This window comes from Camelus dromedarius, chromosome 12 (genome assembly GCF_036321535.1).
Source record: "Camelus dromedarius isolate mCamDro1 chromosome 12, mCamDro1.pat, whole genome shotgun sequence".
Lineage (NCBI taxonomy): Eukaryota > Metazoa > Chordata > Mammalia > Artiodactyla > Camelidae > Camelus > Camelus dromedarius.
In genome coordinates this window covers 68,242,829-68,267,098 of record NC_087447.1, presented here as the reverse complement: position 1 = coordinate 68,267,098, position 24,270 = coordinate 68,242,829, and the positions used below count along the sequence as shown (strand labels likewise).

Sequence of the window (24,270 nt, the reverse complement as noted above, 5' to 3'; positions counted from 1 at the left end):
GGGGGATTAAAAACAAATTAGATTCATATACTTTTGATATACGTGGCACTTATCAAGGAAAAAGTTCATCACCTTTATTCCAGACATGTTTTTGAAGAAACAGCTCTTAGCTTGGTTTCCAGAAATTCTGACATAGTTACAAGAGGTCTATGCAGAAATTAACTCATAAAAATGAACAAGTTCCTGAGTTCTAACTGCTTGCATTGTAAGAAATAGTTTATTCACACGTTTACATAAGGGAAGACATAGAAGGCATAAGGCTTTTCTCAATGAAAGTCAGTTCTGCACTGAAGCCACATTATCTCAACAAATATGCATTTGGAAACATAAAAATCATCACCACCCAACTCTAAGATTTTGTTCTGGCCTATAATAAAATACCTGAATATCAAAGTAAGTCAGGAAAGTTTTCTTGATTGCCACTTTTGCTATTTTTCTCTTTTAAACCCAAGGATCAGAATATTTTTTTCCAATTCCTTACCCCTCTCCTGTTCTCAAATCCCAGGAATCTTATTATAATTGCATTTAATACATAAATAAATCATAAAATACTTTGGATTTTATAATTTTCCCTTTTAGTATTTACCAAAGAAGCCCAAATGCATTCCATATTGAAAAACAACGGAATGAATTGCTTGTGAAAATTGATCCTCCTAAAAAAATCTAGGTTAAATAAAAAGCTAAAAGTCAAAACGCAAGTCGGATAAATCCAATTACATGTTTCTCACGGGGCACGCCGATTCCATAGTTCTATTTGCTGAACATCCCTACAATGGCAAGAATCAGATAAGCAGTGAAAGGCAAGCTTTTTATAGACAATTAAGTAAAACCTTCACAAATTATTTTAGCTATAGAGACAGTCAGGGTTTCAGAAATGACTACATTTACACAAAAGCCTCAACAATTGAGATTTTGTTATATGTCACATTTGATAAAGCAGAAATGGACTGGCTAACCTTTTTGTAAAATGTAACTGGTACTCAGAATCTGTAAATCAGAATTTGTTTAATTACGCAATCAGATATTCAAAGGACTGATGAGACAACTTCACAAAATAAACCTTGATAGAAGTAGACAGAATGTTTGTAAATAATTTCTCCCTTAAGCTTTCAAGCAGCTATTATGAATGCATACTTTCAACCAGCAGTTAGAAAAGAACTTTTAATAAATGTATTAAGTGGCTTTTCAAAATGAGTGAGGTTTTACTGTACTTGGATAACTTTCTGAAAGACTCCAAGGTTTGGCTGGGCCGTAACTCACTGCCCTGTGACCCCCGGGTTCCGAAGGACAGCGGTGAGGATAGGTGTCTTACATTCTGCAAGTTGTACTGCAGCTGCTGCTTATACGGTGCAAATTCCTGGGCGAGTTCATATCCCTCGTGGTAAAAAGTGAATAGACCCTGAAGGAAAGACAAAAGCTGCAAAAACAGAGAGAAATAAGAAACCATGACAACACGTTTTTCAAAAAAGATCTTCGTCAAATGTAATAAATGAGAGAAATTATCCTGCATTCGAATCCCTCAAGCTAATAAATTTTGAATCACCTTAGCCAAGTAGGCACCAGAATCATGCACATGAAACAGAAGCCACGGAAGCTCATTTTTGCTTTCTCATTGGTAGGCAGTGATTTAATTTTTAAGTCCTGTCATGGACGGTTGTCATGTTAACGACTCTAATATTCAAACACCTTGACAAAATTTCCAGGAGAGAAAATTAACGGGGAAAAAGATGAAGGTAATGCAGGTCCTACCCTAGAAGAGCTTCTGATCAAAACAGGGTAATAAAACATGCGCAGATGTGAGAAGACTAAACCGGCAAGTTAGAAATAAGAAGTACCCAAGGGAAGGAATAAGGATTTGGTCAGATGAAATTAAGGGAAACATCACAAGGTGGCAGTGCTGATTTGGGTATTAAACTGACAACATTTTAGTAAGTAGTGGGGAGAACTCAAAACGGAGGGAAAAGGTAAACAAAAACCTGGAGCTAGACACAGATTTTTCATGTAAGAGTTAAGAGTAAAATCTTTTTTAGGAAAGCACAATTTCTATGACCCCAGCCTTCTAATCCAAAATTCATATGCAATTATTTATGATCTTATTTGCAATGTGAGAACAGCTCTCCATGGAGTTACAGAACACAGTTGTTTATATGAAATAAACTATAACTGGAAAATAATGTTTAATTTTTTTTCATCTAATTCACTGGGATTTTATTCCACAGACATGTCCACCAATTCAATCTCTTTCGCAACTTCCTCCTATAATAAAGTTAGAAAATATTTTTGAGACATGGCTAATGTCTAATTCAAAAAACAAAGTATGTCTGTAAACTATTATTTTAAAGTTAAGGAAAAAACACAATTTGAAACCATTTTCATATGTGAATAGCATCCCGTCATTTCCTGTGTCTGGGGAAGGAGGAGGGTTCAGCTAAGGACCAACTGGTATGTGTGTTATAATTTCCAACAGATAAATACTGGTTCTACCTGAAAACAATGACCTAATGCTTTTCTTCCTAAAGTCTACTTCTTGCAAAACAATGTTCATTTCGGGAAGCATACACTTTCAAATTGGTTTTCTGCTGTTATATTCTAAAGAATTTCCTTCTCTTGTTCAGCCGGTCCTGATAATGTGCCAAAATGTATCGCTTGCAAATTTTAGAATGATTTTACACTGTCAATTTTATATCAACTGATCATTATTATCAAAACTACTCAATAGCTTACACTTTACTAAACGGATGCTGCATTTGTTAAATCATCCAAGAATTTAGGATACGCAGTCTGCATATATTGTGGCCCAATTAAAAAGAACTGTATCTTAAAACAGGATTAAAAATACCATGAATTAACTGAGGCTTGGATATGTAGATTTGGAGGATTTTAGAGACAAAATAAGAAAACACTTTTGAAGGATTTAAGCAACAGTAGCCTTCTACATACCTGAAGAATAGATTATGAAGCTGTTAGGAAGAGCATTGTTTCATGTTCTAATGTCTATAATTATTCCACAATTAAACTGTCTCTCATTAGGAACTGGATGCCATGAAAGAAAGATGCTAATATCATGCTAAGTACAATGAATTTAACTTATAAAGAAGACACTTTAAGAACATCTGTAATAAACATTCCTATAAAACACCCGATTCCCTGAGATGCATCTCCTATTGGCAACTTCTAGCAGAATTCACATTTGTTTAGTAGCAAACAAGTAGGTTTTAATCTCACACTGCAGGCTGGGCACCACTAGGGAAGTACAATTCTTTGGGAGGTACAAAAAACTATATACAAACAAGCACCACCTTTTGCTTTTGTTCCGTATCTACTCCAGAAGCGGCATTTGGGAAAGTTTAATGAAGACAGCACTATGAAATAACTGCCTCTAGATGGCAGCAACGTTCAACGTTTCTAGTCCATTTTCGCCTCAACAAATATAGGATGCTCAATCAAGGGAACTTAATTTTCAAGCCTTAACTTTCAAGCCTGAAAATCTTTTAAGAACTGCATTTCCCCCATGCCACATTCTTTGCTCAATCTGCCTGAGTGGGTGGAGTGGTGGGGAAAAGTCTACTGTCTCGGCTTACCTTCGAGTAAACCTGACTTTTAAAATAGTAACTATAACTACAAACTACTGGATAGATTAGGTTTTATTATTAAGAAAGTCACTTTTATCATCAGGAAAACTCATACAGCGCTTTGTTATTCCCAAGGGTCTTAGAATCAAATGACTTTGCCACTCCGACAACCTGACCAAATGTAAAAATTGACACCACACTTACACAGATAAATAATCATTTAGCAAAACCCATTACAAGTCAGCAGAGGGACAACTATTCATAATTTCCCAGCCCACTGATCACCAGGTTTCAAGCCTTCAGGGCCCACAGTGACCAGGGATACTGTGAAGGGCAGAGAAGAGTGAAAAGGGGGTTTAGGGGTAGCAGGGGGTGAGGGGAAGAACTCCAGAGCAATCTGGAGCAAGTCCAGCGATTCCAGATGACCGTTGCCCAATCTGAGCAGAACAGCTGGGGCAATCAGCACAGCCGGACCCTGGCACAAGGATAAACCTATGCATCGGTGGAAGGGAGCTGAGAGTCTACAAATAAATCATGCACCTATAAATGAGTTTATTTTCAACAAGGGTGCCGAGTAATAGGTAAAGAACAGCCTTTTCAGCAAATGATTCTTGGACCACTGGATAGCCACGTGAGAGATGGAGCTGGACACCAACTTCCCCACAGACAAAAGCCAGCTAAAACTGCATAAACTGAATGGTACGTGCATTACATCCCCAAAAGCCTATTTAAAAACGAAAACAAAAACTTCCCATACACAGAGCATCATAATGCACTAAAAAAGGTCAAAATCCTATGTAGACGTCTATGTTTGGCCACTGAAATTTCTAAGAAGACTGGAGATGTGGGCTAAAGGCACCATCAGTTTTCAGCCTGTACAGGCAGCCAGACCACACCCTGCAGTCCGCACTCCCTTCCTTGGAGGAAGCAGGGAGAAACGCCTCCGAGGGGAGCCTCGGGACGGCCACGAGTGCTTTCAGTCTGATGCCTAGAGGTTCAGAGTTTACTGAATGGGAATGGAAAAGTATCAAAATCTAACCCAATAAATGAGAAAACCAAGAAAAGGAGAGAGCCAAGGATGGAAAGTGGTCAGTCAACTGCAGCCTGGGGGGACAACTTTTAAAAGAGGATGCTGAACGAAGAATGGATGAATGAACAGAGAAGAACACAGAGTCAACTAATGTAAAAAGCCAAAGCTTTTGAAGCCTGGCTATTAACTGCATCAGCGGTGAAGACTCCTCAGAGTTCCTGAAGGTGGATTTCTAAGATTTCCAGGGGATGGAATTCAGACAAAATGGCCAGAGGTACACTTCTGTGGTAAATGAACAAGGCAATGAGGAACAGTCAGCTTGTCCTTTCAACTAAACTGGGAACGAGGAGGGTCACGTGGCCGCCGAGGTGATGAGGTCCAGCAGACGCTACCTTTAGACCAGGCCTTGACATGATGCGTTTCTAAGGTGACGTGTGAGGGGACGAGGCAGCCAAACAGACAAAATGCGTTCTTCTTACTTGTCCACGATTCTACTCCTCATCTAACTGCTGCTGCAAGGTTCAGATTCTCAACAGCAGTATCTCAAACTAAATCCAAAGACCAACATAGTTTTTATTTAAAAATATGCAACCTGAGCAGAGCATCACAGTTTCATTTTTATAGAATGATTGCACTTTGGTTTTCAGCAGGATAGAAAGTTAACCTTTAGTAATACATTTTAAAAAAAAAATGACATGGTCTTATTTTCCCACTTGAATTTACCCTAAATTAAATTTTCTATGTTAGAGCTAACCAACAAAGTTGAGAAAGGGCACAAAAAGCTTTAACTGTCAAGACCTGAAGGACTATACGCTGCCTGAGCGACTTTTTTAACTTAGTAAGTAGCTGTTGTTCAGTCTTGAAATGATTCAAACTGCTTCGGAGAATGCAAAAAAAAAAAAAGGTCTTTTCATGTCCTTCATTATACAGTAAGCTAAAGAGCCTTACCTCAAATTTTCTTCTGAAAATGATTTAAAATTAAACTTAGCAGACTAAGAGAACGGTATGAAAAGCAGTGTGCTTTACGTTTATATGTAATAGTTTATTTTCATTTTTATATTAATTGTAAATATAACATGAGAAGATTAAAATATGAAAAATGTAATACTCTAATATAAAAACGTTCCTAGAGAATTTAAGTGTATATTTTTGAAGCATGTTAAAACTGAAAATGTGTTTTTGAAAACGCTAGTGTCTGGCTTTGAAGCCATACTAATAAACGTCGTATCTAGTGCTAACAGCCCACGTGAGAGCTCACAGTAGCTGGTGCCCAGCTGATGCTAATGACAAACCAGGCACTTTCTCTGCGCATCACCTGCATGGGCTGAGCCTCACCAGGATCCTGGGAACTGCATACAATTTTTATACCCAACTGACAGATAAAAATCTCAAGCACACGGAATTTCAAAAGCAGGCCAAATCTACACAGCTTTAAGACTGGAGCCAGATTCCATCTTATTGCCACTCAGCCATTATACTTCTGTCTCTACATGGGAAGACAGGAAGAGAAAGATGGATGGGAGAGCAGATGAATGAATGGACAGATACGTGCACTGACCTGATTACCTTTACCCAGGTAGAGGTCACTCTCTTATTTTCTTCTTCTAATTTTAAAGAATTAAAATTTGCTAGGGTCATCCATTTTATTTGGTCGGAGCAAGTAGTAAGAAGAACGAATTTTTGTAAGCCAGCAGTCATCAAGGCAGTAGGTGGTATGAAACAGCGACTTCAGACCCGGGTTCTGGATTCCTGACTCTCCCCCTCCTTAGGTTTGTGACCTCAGGCAACTAATAATCTCTCTGTGACTTAAGGTCCTCATCTGGAATGGTAATAACTACCAGTAATAAAGCCGTGGTAGGGTTCACGTGAGAGAACACAGAAAACACAGGACACATCGCAGTTGCTCGCAAAACAGTAGTTCCAACTAAACATGTTCAAAGGATGTCATCAAAATGTACACAAAGTGTACCTGAATGAACCATAAGGGAGTGAATGCATAAAAAAGATTCTTTTGGTTTTCTGAGCCACAAACTTTCATGTACCATAACTGACTTCTGACACAATGGGGCTCAAATCTGAGGAAGCCGTTCACCCTCAGCTACTTCTCAAGCTTTTTCTCCCAGTCCCTGAAAATTCTCATAAGCTCCGGGCAACTCTGAGAGGTAAGAGGATCTCACAGTCAAGAATCAGGAGATGCCGTTTCTGCCTCTCTGATCTCTTTTTCTCCATTACAGACCTGAACTCACGTATCTTGTTGGCAAATCTGAAAGGATGCAAGCTAGCACTGCCGGACAGAAACACACCGTGAACCACAAACGCAAACCAACGTGGAATTTTACATCTTCTAGCAGTCACATGGGACAAAAATGTAAACCAAGTGAAATTTAACATTTTATTTGACATAATATATTCAGAAGATTATCATGTCAACATGTAATCAACATAAAAGAGGTTTTAATGGGATATTTCACATGCTTTTTTGGTGCCAATTCTCTGCAATCTTGTACATATTTACACTTAACATACATCTGAATCTAGACTTGTCTCATCTGAAGGGTCTGACAGTCACACACAAGTAGTTGCTACCACGCTGGAGAGCACACACAGGGCTAGCGATCACAAGTTAGCTGCCATCACTGTCTATGTAGAATGTGGTAAACAGGGGGAAAAGGCCATTAAAATCATAGCAAATGGAGAAACGGGTCTTAAAAGGCTGGCTTTCTGTATATTCTAAATAATAATAACATTATTTATAAAAAAAAAAAAACCCTCTCTTTTACCACGTATTAGACCCAGCTTCTCCTTGAATAATGACACTCTAAGAACATTTATTCCTAATACCGCCTGAATAATCTGCAGAAGTTTTATCACAAGTACAGGTGACCCTTCAACAACTCAGGAGTTAAGAACGCCGATACCTACACACACACACACACACACACACACCCATTGAAACATTTACAGTCCAGCCTTGGTATCCGAGGTTCTGCATTTATGGATTCAATCTACCAGTGGACTTAGTATTTACTGAAAAACATCCACATGTAAATGGGACCCACACAGTTCAAATCCATGTTGTTCAAAGATCAACTGTAGTAGGATCTTGACATTGACTGAAACAATGTAAAATTACCTCAAATGATCATCATAAAGAATGTCATTTACTGGGAATCTCCAGGACTACTTATATTTCCTACTTGATATCTTACCATCCGTATGAGATGAGTTGCACCCCTAAGATATTTTGCTTTACCCCAATGCTTCTTTGTTAAATAAATCTCAGCTAAACCAGAATAGACTGCTCCATTTCTGCAATACGAAACAGGAATGCAACAAGAATTGGATTTCTGCAGGAAAAAAACTGGAAAGATATTAAAATATCCTTGTGTGTTTTTATGTTTATAGCTCCTGGGAGCTTTGGTTTTCAAATTTTAAAAGCTTTTTTCCTCCAAATTAATTTGCAAGCGCTTAACCTACAGAGCAGCACGCCCGTGTTTCATTGCTCCCATTTCTACCCTTCTCATCACTGGGGTGGAAGTTAAGTAAAACCGCACGGATGAGACTTTGCGGCTGGAAATGAGAACGAGACTAAACTGACAGTGCTATTTGGTTTGGCCAGACGCTCTAATAGGAAAAATACAGCAGCCAGGAAAATATTTTGGAAGAAGGACAAATTTAACATCGACCTTGATCGTGGTGTCACCAGAAAGGCATGTATTAGAGAAGATTTATCAGACCATCCCAGTTTGGGAGACGGTAGAGGGAAGGAAGAAAATACACTTCAAGTGAAGGGTAGTTTTCACTTTTCTACCCATATTATCACATGAATTCATAAATTCTTATCATTCCTTCAGTCACCTGTGAGCCAACAGTTTTACAGCCTTTTCCTTACATACCTGATGCCATCTTACAGAACGGTCTAGTGCACTGTTCCCAGACAGGATGGGCTATAAAAAAAGGCTTAGATGGGGAAACAGGCTGCCTGCATGCCTCTCCAGGTGAGAGAGAGGTGCCACAGGTGCGCAAGGACCATCCCAGATGCGAGGAAGAGCTGCCCAGCAGGTGAGCACAGCCTCCGAAGGGAAGGGGAACGGATAAGGAAGTCGTATGTAGGAAAACCATCCGAGTTGGAAGCGATGGATACTCTGACCAAGAGCTAAAAGCCAGAAATTCCAGGGGGCAGGCTGTAAGGAGAAAGCTTGCTGCACGGAGAGAGGCCTGAAAACCACGACAGGAGTCAGAGGCAGGACTTTCCCCACGACCAGGGAAGTAGGGGTTTTAAGTCTCAGTCATCTTCCTTAAAGAGGGGTTGCTGGGCTGAGCCGTGGTCCATGAACCCCAGATGAGTTTCAGAAAGCCCCCTAAGAAAGCATCAGCTAAGTAAGAGGTTATCAATTCATCTTTAGGGGTTGAAGGACTTCGCTGTTTGGCAAACAGAGCCCTGAGTCAAGACTGTCATCTCGAACAGAGGGTACAAGATCCCTGAGCCTGCGGTGTGGCCTCCAGCTCCTTAAATCCTTCTAGCTGGAGGGCTCGGCTTAGAAGCTTGCCAAGTGCCCAGGAGAGAGTCAGGTGGCTCCAGCGAGAGGGAAAGGAGCCAAGCAGAGGGGCCGCGGGCCAGGCAGGGGCTGGTAGCTCTTCCCAGCCTCGGCTCTGTCTCAGTCTCCCGTCATCTTCAGGGAACCACTGATGGGTTTTCATAAGGAGATGACCTGTTCAAATATATTTTAAAATGTATCTTCCCTTCTCCCCATCACCTCCACTAAATAGGAATAGGGTATTTTATTTCCCATTATAAATAGATTCTTAATAAACTGGCACAGGAAGAACAGTATGGCTTGAGTGGTGTATTTGATTACTCGTGTGTTTTACTGTCGCTTACCCTGTCAGCGCACGGGAACTCAGCACCACAGGTGAACAAGATTGTCCTGACTACGGACTTGCCCTTGCTCATCACAGAGGATACCTCACGGAGATGCCCAGTCGGGCAAACCTGTAACGTCTCAGGGTAGCACTCGGGGAAAAAAATGCTAAGAAAACGAAGTAAGCTTATAAAGACCAGCCAACCACCTGTTCTTTTCTGTAATGCAGTTTACATTAGGGAATCCATTACTTTTTACCCTGACTTGGGAAAACAAATGACTTCATTGGAAAGTCAGGCAGGTCCCAGCCTCTCAAGGAAGCGGGGTGGAACAATGGAAGAAATGCAGCCTTAGCCTTTCTTCCTTCAACTAAAGGTTTGGTAAATGAATCACCTTAGTGGTGAGGTGTAGCCCCTTAGGTGTACGTAATAAACACGCTTTTATTTTTAAATTTAGGTTTTTTAATCAACAGGCTATTTTTCAGAGCAGGTTGAGGTTTACAGAAGAACCGAGCAGAAATGACAGCGTCCACACCCAGCCCCTTCGCTCCTACCCCCCCCCCCCCGGTTTCCCGTTAACTAACATCTTGCGTTAGTGTGATACCGTTGTTACAGATGATAACTCGATACTGACACATCGTTAAAATTCAGTTAGATTAGCGTTTACTCCTGGAGCCGCGCATTCTATGGGTTTTGACGAATGTGTGAGGACAATGGCGTGTAGCCACCATTAGTTTCACCGCCCTGAGGTGATCTGTGCTCCACCTACTCACCCTCCCCCACCCCTCTCTCCTTTCATTTTTTAAAAAAGTCATAATTCTCAACAGAAAAACACTGCAAATTTTGCTCCACAAGAGGTGCTGTAACCCACCGATTTTACAGGCAAAACGAGTCTTACCGGCTCAACGAATTCAAACTTCTTTTTTTCCTGAACCTCTTGAATTTTGAAGACATACTCGAGCGATGCTTCGTAGAAGTTCTGATGCTCTCGGTCAATCTGCGTATCCGCCTAAACAGCACAGAAAGGCAAATCAGGCCACAAGGGGTGGCTACTGAAGCTTCTGTGTTAGAGAGGGGCTCAAACCCTGTTCTACTCTGAAACCTTCTTGCAAAATGAAGTTCTATCAAAAAAAAAGGTTGCCTATAGCAATTACTATGTCTTGGGAATACAGGGACTAGGAAAACACAGACTCTGCCCACAAGAGCTTATTATGTATGGAGTGGGAAGAAGAAAAACACATACACACACACGTAGTAAGCATACAACACTCATTACATTAAAAATTATTATAATAAAGGTCTATAAGTATATATGAAAATCTATGGGATCACAGAAAAAGAGACTAAATTCTGGGGAAGTTGAACCTTAAGATGAATAACTGGCTATGTATGGTCAAAGATAAGAAAGGAGTCACTCCCGTGAAAAAGAAGCATGAAAGAGTGACAGAGTCTGGCTTCAGAGTAAGTAAGTGGAGGTTAAGGAGAGAGAAGCAAGGTTGGAATCACATTATCAAAGATCTTGAAAACTGCGTAACGCTTAGATTCTAACTGAGGGAGAATCATCTGAGAATATTAAGCAGTGGGGCCACAGCATAAGGTGGCTTACAACACTACTGGTACCAGAGCCGCCCGAATGCAGAGGTTCTAGCCACGGAATCCTGCTGCATCAACGCCAGGCGCGCTCTCGTCCCTCCTCCCTGCCCACCATCGCCCTCGGATGCTGTCTTTAAAGCTGATTTTGGTTCAGAGCAGGGAGACGTGATTTTACTTTTTTTGTCCAGCGTCACACTCCTCACTGCCGGCTGAGATTACTAAAAGCAGATGAAAAGAATGGGCTCTCCAGAACACTAAGTATATGCCAACAACAATTTGGGAACAGAACACTGCTTTGCAGCCATTTTACAACGATAATTTAGCAAACAAAAGCTTAAAAAAAAAAAAAGATAAAATGAGGTTTGCTGGGTTGGACTTCACAGCATCGTAAAACTTCATTTGAAAGAAAGACCTTTAAAAATAATTACATATACTTACGACTTACTATGCAATTACTTATACAATTTAAAATAGCCCAATATTATGAGCAACTCACGAGGGATTTTCAAACTTGAGAATTCCAAGTTTCTAAACTAATATTTGAGAAGCACATTTAAATTGGACCAGGTAGGAAATTCGGACCAGAAGCTTCTCAGCACCCACAGTCAGTATTCCACGCAAATCATATATATTTCCTTTTTACCACTGCTGAGAGGAACACACTATTTATAGAACACATGGTACGGAGGTAGTCTGTTAAAAAATGTTTTTAACAGTTGGCTCTCTCATGGACAGGGGGAGCCTGATCTGCAGTATTTGCTGGTTTCTGTGATATAAATATTCCCCAAATAGCCAGTTCCAAACCACAAACCCAACATGACTGAATGAGGGATGAGAAAGAAATGAGAAAAGTGGGCTCTCCAAGAGAAAGCTCCAGTACAGCCCTGGGTGTAAAGGATGCAAGAATATTTTCAGCCTCAGAGGCAACAGTCTGTTCCACAAGTTATTTCTGAAGCTTTCATTTACTTTAAAAGATAAAGTCACTGTGTCAACTGGCACATGGGAACAAACCAGAAAGCTGAGATACCTTTCGAGCCTAAAATGAACCTAACTGGTGAGAGCAGCTCCCTATGCCGAAACCGTCTGTGCAAACAACATGGTTCATTTGAACACCCGCTTTCTTTCTGGGAGTCTGGAATTTGGGCACATGACGAGTAGAGGGTGCCTATGCAACCAGCCCCCAGTAGAAACCATGGGCACTCAGTCTATGAATGTTTAGTAAACATTTCACACATATTGTCACAACTCGCTCCTGGGGATTAAGTCCTGTGTGTCTCCCCTGGGAGAGGATTCTCAGAAGTTTGTGCCGGCTTTTCCCCAGAATTCACCCCATGCATCCTTTGCTGATGTTCCTTTATGTCTTTTTACTGTGATAAATCCTGGCTGTGAGTCCTCCGAGCAAATCACCAATCCTGGGGGTGGTCTTGGCAGCCTCTGACATAATTATCTGCCATGCACAATCCCATCGCGTGCAAGGGACAGGGGGTGGCAAAGAACGACAGATGAGAAATAAGGACTCTTGCCATCTGCCAGTTAGAGGTATCTTTCATCACCCCCAATCTAGACAACCAAATTCAATATACAGAATCGGCTTTGAAAGGTCATGCAGAACTCACAGTGCTAAAAGAATGCAACAGCTTAATCCTTTTCCAATACAAGACGTAGAAAGACATTCTTTTACCGAAGATGAATCCCTTTAGCGCTAAGCTCACAGTGTGTGGTTCACTAGCAGACACTTGCCTATATGCCCACTGGCAACTGCTGTCAAGTATTTTGTGCTGGAGAAGTAGGGTAACTATGGAACTTACTCTTCAAATTAAAAAAAAAACAAAAAGGGAATAGTAATTGTGCTAGAATTACAGGTATAAACTGTTGTTTGAGTAGCAAAGTCATCCTAGTAAGAAACTAAGTTAATCACATAAGAAAACCACACGGTTCTGCAGGAACCTACACCCCTCCCCAGCTACAATGTAAAATGGAGGGAAAAAAATAGTAAAATAGAGGGAAGAGCCTCAGGTGATAGTTGGTGAATCATTCCCAGAGGAGGAGGGATTAAAGCTGGATTCTGGAGTAGGGGGAGATAAATGGAGAAGTTTTAGAGAAGGAGTGGAGCCAGAAGAAGTTCTGTCTTGGTAGATCGAAAAGTTTCATTTCAGAGTCAGAAATGAGAGCCAAGGCAGAGAGAGAGAGAAAGAGTGTAAATGTCATCCTACAGACCTTGCAAAAGCTGGAGGGAAGTGAGGACCAGATCAAAGCTGAACTTCAAGATTAAAGTGAGGACGCGGCAGGATATATGGATTAAACGGTGGAGCTGGCTGCGTGTGAATTTAAGACTTCTTATTTGATAGAGGCAAGGGGTTTGGTAGATCCCAGTAAGAGGGGTTGAAGGATGTGGGCATGAGAAGCAAGGGGGAACAAAATCAAGTCAAAGATAATTAATTTTGATGCAAGAAATGATACCAGCATTAGCAGAATTAAAGAAATGAGAAGCCGAAGCAAATGTGAGAAGATGGCGATGTGTGAGATTTCACATGTGTCACTAAGAAGTCGTGGTCTGAAGTCCTGGTAACTGGTCGGTGGACAGTGCAAAGGTGGCTTAGGGTGACGGTGGGAGACAGTAAGATGTTGCAGACAGTGGGGAAGGAGAAGAGCTGTCAGGGACCCTAGGGCAGGATAAGAATAGCGCTTTAAGGGCAGAATCTAAGGGATTCCCTTCACTCAGGAGGTGGGGAGAAGAGAACCTGCTGAAAGCATATTAAGTGACAGGCAGAAACTCAAAATCTGGGTTCCTAAAACCTGGAAAACTTTCCCCTTTACTTTTTCCCTTAATAATAAAAGCGATACAAATTCATTACTGTAAGCTTATCCACTGCTCATTATTATAACAGGGAAATGTAAAGATGATGAAAATTACAAACCTACCATTAATATTTTGATGTGTAGCGTGCGCGCACGCGCGCGCACACACACACACACACACACACACACACTTGCTTTAAAAACCCTGAATAATAGGGTACATTCTGGTTTAAACCCTGGTCCCCCTCCCCCTTAAGGATAATAAACATTTCCCAATGTCTTTAAATGATTTTCCTAGTAAAACTTGTCGCAGCCATATCAATTTCAATTTTGGCCAGCCCTGTTTGTCTATTTACCCCAATCAATGTTTTGTGCCTTTTTAGATGTTTCTAAAATTTGCATTGTGAATAACTCTGGGGCCAATATATTTATACAATTCATTTTTAGGCTCATTTCTGATCACTTCTTCTGGAGAAATTCCTGTCAATAGAAATCATTTCAACTATCTTGCACATGTAAGGTTGACTGAACTATGATATCAAATTCACCTCAAAAATGATTGAGTGATTTCACATTCTTACTGGAAAAGCAAATGTGTGCTGTTTCTTACACCTTCACTAACAATGGGTATAATCTTTCAATAAATTAATATCCTGCTATTATTAAACTGCATTTTTAACACATGTGACATTGGAACAGTATTTATTATGGTTTATTTTTCTTCTTTGATGAAATGCCCTTTCATATTCTTACCCCATTTTTTCCACTGAAGTTTTTATCTTTTTCACACTGATCTGCAAACCCATCTTGTATATAAGATATGGATACTCTGTGTCATATGTTGTATAAATTCCCCAACACTTTGCCTTTTCATTTATTTAAAATCTTTTGAAATAGACAGAATACTTTCTCTCATTCTGGTCTTTCTACATTTCCTTTACGATCTCTTCCTCTTATTTTATGCTTAAAAAGATATTATCCATTCACATATCAAATATTACTTCTTTTCTACTGAAAAGCCTGTAATTTTGACAAGTCTGTTTCCCATTCTGTTTACTCCCATGATCCGTCTGATTGAGCCCTGGAGCTTTATCCACACAATCTGACCCTGAATTCAACCCTGGTGACGGGCATTCACTTATTTTCCAGGAACAAAATGAACAAGGAGTCCGCTGTGGCGGCGAGAACACACAGAGGGGTCTTTCACAGAACAAGTCAAGTCAATGAGCTTGGTGCTGACAGGAGGTCAGAACAGAGCTGCTCTGGAAGGAACAGGTGACTTTTAATGCCACGTTACAGGATTAAGCACACGTGTGGCAGCATCGCTCTATAACCGGTTTGATTCCTGGAAGGATAGAGTTGGGGGCAAAGACAAGCTACGTGTTTCCTTGTCTACATTATGTGTTTTAAGTTGCTGCTTTGCACAATATTTGTGTTGTATTTAATTGTGGACTGTGCTTTCTGGAAAAAAAAAAAGCGCGCGCGCGTGTGTGTGAGTGGAGTGGGGCAAACAGAGGATGTTACTAACCATATTAATAGGTTTTTCTAGACTCCAACTAAATACAGAACCAGAACGGATATAAGTCTAAGGGACTGAGGGCCACGAACTGTATTAAGGACTGAGCTAGGCTGTCAGGGAAAAGTAAAGCTTACCCTCTAGAGGGCTTTAAAAATTTTGATAAAGTTAGCATTTGCTTCATGATTTAAGCAATGTCTTGTCTGACGGCGGCCTCTCATATTCACCAAGAACCTGATGAACTTACAGCCCTTCAGAGGCTCAAAGCCACCCTGGATTCGGAGGCAGTCAATTTTTAAAAAGCCACTGGGCTGTGGCCCTTGGCCCAGCAGAGGATGATGTCCTGGCGATAATGAGGGAAGCGTTTTCTACACATGACTTCATCTACATACTGCATTCTCTCTTAGGTTTACTCTCCTGCAATGTTTAAGGAGATCTGTGAACATTCAAGCAGTTTGGAATATGTGAGCATAATATTAAGCAGCATAGTTACTTCGCAAGATTAAATATGCCCATGAATATTAAAAATATAATTTTTCCTTAATAACAGATTTTTCTCCACTTCACTTAGCCACAAAACCTTTCCACAGGTACCCAACTGTATATTCAATCATCCGATTTTAACAGCAGGTGTCAATAGCAAGACATTGGTTATAATGAACACATGGTGAACTCACAAAACTTCCCAGCATTAAACATTTTCAAGGGAAGAAATTCAATTCCCTCCCGGGGAACACCAGAGTACAGAAAAAAGGGATCAGAAGTGAAAAATAACCTCCCCGTGCCTTTGTGACTACAGTTCCACTGCATTTGAACCCCAACTCATCAAGCAAGGCTGAACACGGAGGTCAGAGAAGTGAGGAGCGAGGAGAGCGAGGGCCAGGCTCAACTTGAAAAGTGGTTCAGGAAGGGGGGTGGCTTTGCTAGTGGATCAAGATGGAGCATCTGAAAGAGGTGCTCCCTGCAATTCCCAGAAGGACAGAGAGAAGGGGACTAGAGGATGCTCAGCAGGGACAAGACTCCCTAGGAGGGTCTGGAGCGCAGTGACGAGCTGCAGGTGAACTAGCCTGACGCACAGCCTGCTTCGGTGGGGGAAGCTGTGGGTGGTGGTGTGAGACTTTCCTGCTGCCAAAGTGAAAGACGAGAGAGTCCCTTTTTATCTTTTATTTTTAAACATATCTCATCGCAAGAAAGGGGACTGCAATATTCTTTAGTAAAAGGACTACTTGATCTGACTAATCATAGTTAAAAGACGACCAATGAGAAGAACGTATGTCCAGAAAAAAGGAAGAAATGGATTCCTTACATTAATACTCTGTACACATTAGTAAACTATTTCTGTTGATGTGTCCTTTAGGAAAATTGACATAACATGAGATTTTAAATCATGCAAGGGTCTATCTTTTCTCTCCCCTGATGCTGATGCAACACTTAAAAGCAGATATTTTAACTTAATATAAAAGCTGTAAGATGAATTTGATAGGTCCTGCTCTTTAAAATATGCCCAAAAGGAAGACAAGGAAAAAGTCTTGTTTTACTCTTTCTCATTGTTGAAGGAAATATTAATCTCTCCCTTGGAACTGTTAATATTAAATGCTATGTAAAATGCTCAGCTCAGTGCCTGTCCGTAGTAAGCGCTCAATTGGCTTGAATATAATTATTATCATTATTTTATTAAAGAAGAGCAGTTTCTGAGATGACCCCAGCTTTCGAAAATTTGAACTTCACGTGACAATGCTAATGCCCTTCCCACATTTCAATCGGAAAAAACTTACCTCTTGCAAATGAGACTCCTTTTTCTTTGCAGACAGATTTAAATGCTTGTCAAGAATAGAATAGTATTTTTCGCTCTCCTTGTCAAACTTCTTCTTTCCATCCTAGAAGATCACAAGAACGACAGAACATTCGAATTGGAGAATCAAGAAAATCTTGATTTTTCACCATCCCCATCAAACATTCAATAACATTATTTGAAAAAAGATTTAGTTAGCTTCAGCTATGTGCAAAACTTGATGGAACAGAGTAGGAAGAAGGATGTGAAACAAAAATTACTTGAACACGTATTCTGCTCTCAAAGACGTTCCTGGAACGATCGTATGGAGAGCCGTGGACGACCACAGTAGAGTCCCTTTGGGCAACTTATAACTGGTTCTCAGCGGGAGATTCTGACCTAGTAAATCTGGGGTAAGGACCAAGAGAAAATGTCTCTTTTAGGCTTTTTGGTGATCACGATGAGTTAATGTACCGTCAATTTTGAAAACCACTCGTACGCTCTTCACAAAGAATCGTAGTTATTTCCCGGGAGTCACAAAAAAGATGGCCAATATTTCAAACAACTCATTCTTGATAGGAAGGAAAACAGATCCTCAGAAGCTGGGAGCGTGAAAGAATTACAACAGTTCAAGGTCAAATCAAATGGATGAGCAACAAGTGTATCATAAACGCAACAGCCCTCTAATAGCAGACCTTGGCACATCCCTGAAACGTCACTGTTTTGTAGGGGCAGCTGTAACCAGGCTGGCCTTTTGCAGAGGAGGAGGATACAGTGCCTTTCATCCTGTGGAGACGTCTATAGAAATGCAAAGAGAATAAAATCCTAAAGAGAACAGGACATGCCTGGGCGTACAGTCTTCTCTAACTATAAATCTGTTACCCATCAGGTATGCTTTTTTTCCACTTTGGGGTCCATATGACATAAACACTAGCTGCCCACATGCATAAATTTCGCTGGCCAAAGACATGCCATTCCTTGCTTTCATTTCAGTGTTTCCTGAGTTACAACGATCACTTTCAACAGAGTCAAGCCTTTTTAAGCCTATTCAAAATGTAGGTTCCTATTTCCCCATATAGAGGTTCAGACATTGTTATCTTTAACAAGCTCTATGATTATTAGGCATAAAGCTTTGCTTCATTATTTCTGTAAGTATTCGGAGGAGATTAATCAAAAATAATGGGTGGATGGATGGATGGATGGATGAGGAAGAGAGGAGACACCAGGCAGGCCTCTGCCCTTTCTCATAACTCTGAGGTTGTCAGATCCAGGTTATTACAGCCAGATAATCCTATTTTGATCCACTGACACTCTAAACTTTTTTATCTCCTTAATTATATTTCCAGGAACCCATCTTGATCTAGCTGCATATATGGAACTTCAGAAACTTAACTAGTAGCACTGCACTGAATGGGAAGAGAAAGTAGGCTTCTGCTGTAGAAGTTCCAGTCACTCTGAGACCTTGGAAGAGGTACTGATATGTTCGTACATTACAGTGTATACCTGTAAATGGGGGGGGGGGGGGGTCAGAATCGCCAAAGGATAACTATTATTTAAGGAGAAAATGGGACCCTCCTAGGAGAAACACAGTTGGAAAATAAAAAGCCCAAAAAAGGTCTGTTGAAGAAATCATGTAACAAAACGCAGAGAAGCAGACCCCAAAAGGAAGCGGAGAAGCCCAAGGTTCAGGATGGGAGGAGCCCGTCCTTTCCTGTTGAAACAGACACCTGGGTGAACGTTTCCTTGTCTGCTCAGTGGATGTTACTCTCAAATCTGGCATTTCACGCCCACAACTGGCCTGCCCAGTCAGCCTTTCCAGAAGTCAATCTCACGAGCCCTTTTGAGCTCCTGTTCTTTTTCCTCTACAGACCACCTCCTCTCTGATACACACGTTCATTTCTTCCAACACCCACATATTCAAGTTACAGCTAGACTTAGCATCCAGCTTCAACAGACCTCACGCACGAGTCCCCTGCATCGACTCTCTCTCCCTTCTGAATGCTCACATAGCTTGATACATGGGTTTCTGACAGTGCTCTTGTCCCATATAGTCACAGGGAAATTTATGCACGTACCCTATCCTCCTCAAATTTGAAAATTTGAAAGAGTGCTCAATAAATATTTAATGAACAAGTGAGATTATTCCTCTTACAAAACTGGGCAACCACAGACCCTCACAAACATTATATTTGTTCAAAAAACTAACATCCACGATACAAGGGACAATTCTGCACAAGTGGCCATAACTCCATCCCAGCGATACTTGAACCATTGGGGGCCAACCGGCTGCCTTCCAGTATAGTACACAAAACTGACTCACTTTCCTCTCACAAGAAGGGGCTTAAAATTTCTCTCTGCGCATAGAAGAAACCAGTTAAGGGAGAAGAGAACACAGCTGTGGCGAGTACACTTGTGTCTTTGTTTTCTGGTCAGTGTTTGATGGCATTTTTGGACATGTTAACCCAGTGCCAACACATCAGCATTCCTGGCAATACAAAAGTCACTCCCAGAGACACTTCCTGGATTCTTATTGAAACCCTGGCCCCTCACACCACCAGGCCAGCAGAAGCAGATCTACTCAAAGGTCCCAGCGCTATAGACGACAACAACGCGCTCAGTCCCAGCATTAAATTAAAGAGCTGAGTAGAAAGAGTAGGCCACACGGAGGACAACTACCATCGAGGGGAGCGCGTTCCTGAAAACAAAGAGCGCCTCGTGCGGCTCACATCTCCCCCAGAACCCGTGACTGACCGCTCACGGAAGTCAAGTCTTACTTGGATTTCGTAACATGATACCACACAGCTAGCTACCTCTTGTCTTTCGTGTTACTTGTTGTGGGTATCAAGCCATAAATTTTCTCCAAAACCAGTGCTGCAGAAGTAAGGGAAAAATAACCCACGCGTCTTTACTGAACACTGTGTGTGATCACTGTTTTCTTATTGTCATAGCATGATTCACAAAGGAGACTACATTATAATGGGAGATGCTTCCTGTAAAGCCACAAAAAGTGCCTTTGAACTAGGTAGTCACACACAATGAAGCCATATATATGTGTGATATATATGTGTGTGTGTGTTTTGTAAAGTCTTAAAATATACCACCAAAAATAGCAAATTAATCCCCAAACTTATAGAATTGGCAAAGGTGTACAACAAGTTCAGGGTCTGCAATCAAATTTGTTTTCTTAACTACACTGCATTTACTCTGAGCACATGATCCCATTATCACTGAACTTCTAAGATTAGCAACTGTGGTCCTGCCACAGCTTCACTGCACACCCGGAAGTAACAAATGGGATGGAAACTCCAAGTGTCAATTTCACTCTTCGTTGTTGTATAAAATAGAAAAGTCAAATATTCATACAAACTATAGTTCTATCTCATAGATAACAAGTATTGAACTGCACACAATTGTTAAAAACAAGGCCAAACCAACACCTTCCATTGGCCACAAGATGGTACCAAAGATGAACAGTGGACTTTATCACATTTAGAAAATCACAAATTTTCAAACTGTTATCTAATTGCATTTATTTTCCTATACAATACTACTGCAAAGCTTTGTTTAAACAACTGTTCTTAGCAACCTTTATTTTTCTTAAATTTTTCTTTTTTAAAAAATAATTTTATTGAAGTGTAGCTGATTCACAATATTAGTTTCAGGCATACGGCAACGTGATTCAGTTATATATAAACATGCATATATATTTTTTCTTTTCAGATTCTTTTCCATTATATGTTATTATAAGAAATTGAATATAGTTCCCTGTGCTGTACAGTAGGTCCTGGTTGTTTATCTATTTTAAATATAGTAATAGTAACCTTTATTTTAATGTTACCATGATAATTTTTTTTAAATAAAGGAAATGAAAAAATCGTTTCTGTATTTCTTTTTTAAAAATGGAGCATGCATTTAGGATTTATGCATCAGATTTTTAAGGCAATTTCAAGGTTATAATTGCCACACAGGATACTGCAAAATTTCCCATGCAACTACTTGTCACCATGTTAGTATAACCACCAGCTAAAGAAGCATTATGCAGGTATTTTGAAAATCCTTCAAGTGAATGCATGGTAGGAGAAACAGTAATGTGAAGAATAATTATAATAAATATCAATAGCTAAATTTCCATTTCAGAAACACAAGTAATTCTTATAAACTGGCACTGTGTTAGACACTGAGAGGACAAGGTGTAGCCCCAACTACCAATCCAGCCAGACTTCTTCCTCCTCTGATGATGGATTTACTCACTGCTCAGAAGGGCAGTGTGGGGTAGCATCACCATTTCTAAGTCCTAGTAGGGCCTGATGCTTGGATATTCCATCCACCTGCTACACAGGAGTTTCCTGAGGCCCAAGAGATTCCTGATATCCAGAAACCCAGGTTGTTAGAGAACCTTAGGATAGCTTTCACAGCAGTGTCCCTCCTGTGGGTGACTGCACGCAGTCTCCCAAAGCCATTCCCCACCAAGTCCCTCCTCCTTGATCTGCTGAAATACAGACATTCCAAAAGGGCCCCTTCCTGGGTAGTTGCACCAGCATAATTCATCACATCTCCCTCATTCCAATTACCTCACCACTACCACCACCAGGTGATCAGATGCAGAAGACCCAAAGTCTTCATATTTGCCTTTATAAGAACCTCATACAAATTGGAAAGGTAGAAAAACAAACAGAAAGAAATGTATGTGAAGGATATAAAGGATTAAGACACAGAAGCAGAAAGCCAAAAGGGTAACAAGCATTATAAAGAGTTTTTCAAAATCATTAGTAATTAAGAGAAAAGCAAATTAAAATATTGAGATATCACATTATATCAGATATTGACTGGCAAGAACTATTAGGAAGTTGAATAACACTACATGTCGAGAGCACGCAGACAGGAACCCTTGTACCTGGTGGGACTGTAGAGGGGTATAGCCTTTCTAAAGAGAAATGCTGCACTCAACATTTCTAAGTGGCATAAGTGTGCCCTAAGAACCAGCTTCTGGGTGTACATCCCAAAAAGATCCTCACCAAAAAGTCCATAAGGAAACACGAACGAGGATACGCACCTGTGGGAACAGGATGCTAGCTGTGGTATTCATCGGTGGACATAAAGTGAATCAGATGCATGCCATGCAGTGCTAGGCATGAAGTTAAATGTTACATGTGGGTGGATCTTAAAACACAATTCTGAGTGAAAACCACACAACACAAAATATATAAAAACACAAAATCATTTAGGTTAATCAAAAAGCCATGCATAGAAAAAATATACCATTTCTGTAAGAACATAAGACAAAAATACACATGTTAAAATTATGAGAATGGTTGCCACATTAAAAAAAATGTGAACAACATATAAGTAAATGAATAAAACAAGACAGCTATGAACTAAAAGAGAAAATAGATGAGAAGAGATAAGAAAATTAGGAGATTAATCCAGAAACCCAACATCTGACTAACAGAACTGCTAAAAGAAAAATTGTAGGGAGGGAATTACCTAAAAAATAGTTCATGAAAATTTCCAGAACTGATAAAAGTATCTGTATTAAAATGGGACAATATGTAGAAAGCACAATAAATGAGAAAATAACCACAGAATTGTAAAATATTACAAAACCATGGATAAAAATGGAAACCTAAAAACAGAGGTCAAATAAAAATCATCAGAAATCAACACTGAATCCACAACATCACAGTTATTTTTTTAAAAAATGGTGCAGGGCCTCCAAAATTCTAAGGATTAATGAATTCTAACCTAGATTTCTATATCCAAATTGTCAATCTAGATTGAGGGTAGAATAAACATATTTACAAACATACAGGCTTTCAAAAATGTTACTACCTATGCACTGTTTCTCAGGAAGATAGGGAGGGATGTTGGTGCACTGAAATGAAGGAATTAACCAAAACAGTAAGACATGAGATCTAGGAAAGCAACAGCTCAAAGAGGCAAAGAAAATTCCCAAGATAATGGTAATATCGCCCTCCATAAAAGCAGATTAACTAATAAGCCTGTGGACCTTAAAGCAATCAGTTAAGATGAGAGTTCCAGGAGGAATGTCTCTCAAAGAAAAAATGGAGAAGATATCTGATGTAGTCGAACATACCAAGATGAGAAAGGGAGAGAGAGAGAGAATGCTACAGAAATTTTTGATGATTTTTGACTACTAACCCTCTCTTGGACTGTGTGAAGACAGAGAAGATTGGGATCCGGAGGGTGGATACTGCCTGGAGTGGCTATAATCTTATGGCTCTGGCATGACATCATGGATAAAACTGAAGTTACACAACTCTGCACACTCCAGGCAGGATGCTTGGAAAATTACCCAGGGTGAACTTAGGGATTTCCTAATTAAAAGTAACCCAAAGCTTTTCTTCATGCCCAGCATTCACATTTCTCTGTTCTTCCTGGATGACAGAGGACTTGGAGAAATAAAATTCTCAACCACAAAATTCAAAAAACACTGATAAAACAAAAACAAAAAAACAAACAAACAAGCAAACAAAACCCAAAAAGCAATGATAACATGGAAGCAAGAATAAACATGGGGACAAAAGACTAAGGTCATGACAGAGGCTGCTTATGATAAACACTGTATCTGACTGCAACAGTGAGGCATTTTTCCCTCACTCCCAGGGTGAGAGCCATAGCAAGTGGAAATTAATTTTACATATTAGATTAATATTATACTTCTGCAGTTCAAAATTTCTAGAAAACGGAGCCTGAGGCAAGCCTTGTCTGCTGTAGCTTGTACGCAACCTTTAGGGACAAGAGAAGAAAAGAAGAGGGACAGGAAAGGTGGGAGGGAGATGCGTGTTTGCGACTGAACTAACCACAGAAGCAGGAGGAAAAACAGCCAGCTGTTCATGCAATAAGGCACACCTCGTTTAGGTTTGACAAAACCAACACACCTCAGGGCATTTCAGTTGGGTAAGCAAAGAGGAAGTGAGGGTTTCTCTGCCAGTGTCTCCTGTAACTGGTCAGCATCCCCTCCATGGGGCAGGAACGCTCCTGAGTTCTTTCAGGCTGCCCTCCGGCCCCTCCAGCAGCTGTGGGAGAGGCCAGAGCCCAGGGCTCCCCCGGGACTCCATCAAGAGTCTGGACGTGATGGGATGAGCCAGTGAGCACCCCCGCCCCAGC

The 24,270-nt window shown here is 40.5% G+C and overlaps 1 protein-coding gene across 1 annotated transcript in view; it reads right to left on the bottom strand.

Annotated features, from left to right (window-relative positions):
- Window positions 1-24,270, bottom strand: part of ARHGAP42 (Rho GTPase activating protein 42) — a 251,289-nt gene that overhangs the window by 54,518 nt on the left and 172,501 nt on the right. The window contains exons 5-7 of the mRNA XM_010977801.3: window positions 17,147-17,248; window positions 10,362-10,472; window positions 1,313-1,417 (exon numbers count right to left, since the gene is read on the bottom strand). Coding sequence (XP_010976103.1) covers window positions 1,313-1,417; window positions 10,362-10,472; window positions 17,147-17,248 — 318 coding nt within the window. The remainder of the gene's footprint in view (window positions 1-1,312; window positions 1,418-10,361; window positions 10,473-17,146; window positions 17,249-24,270) is intronic.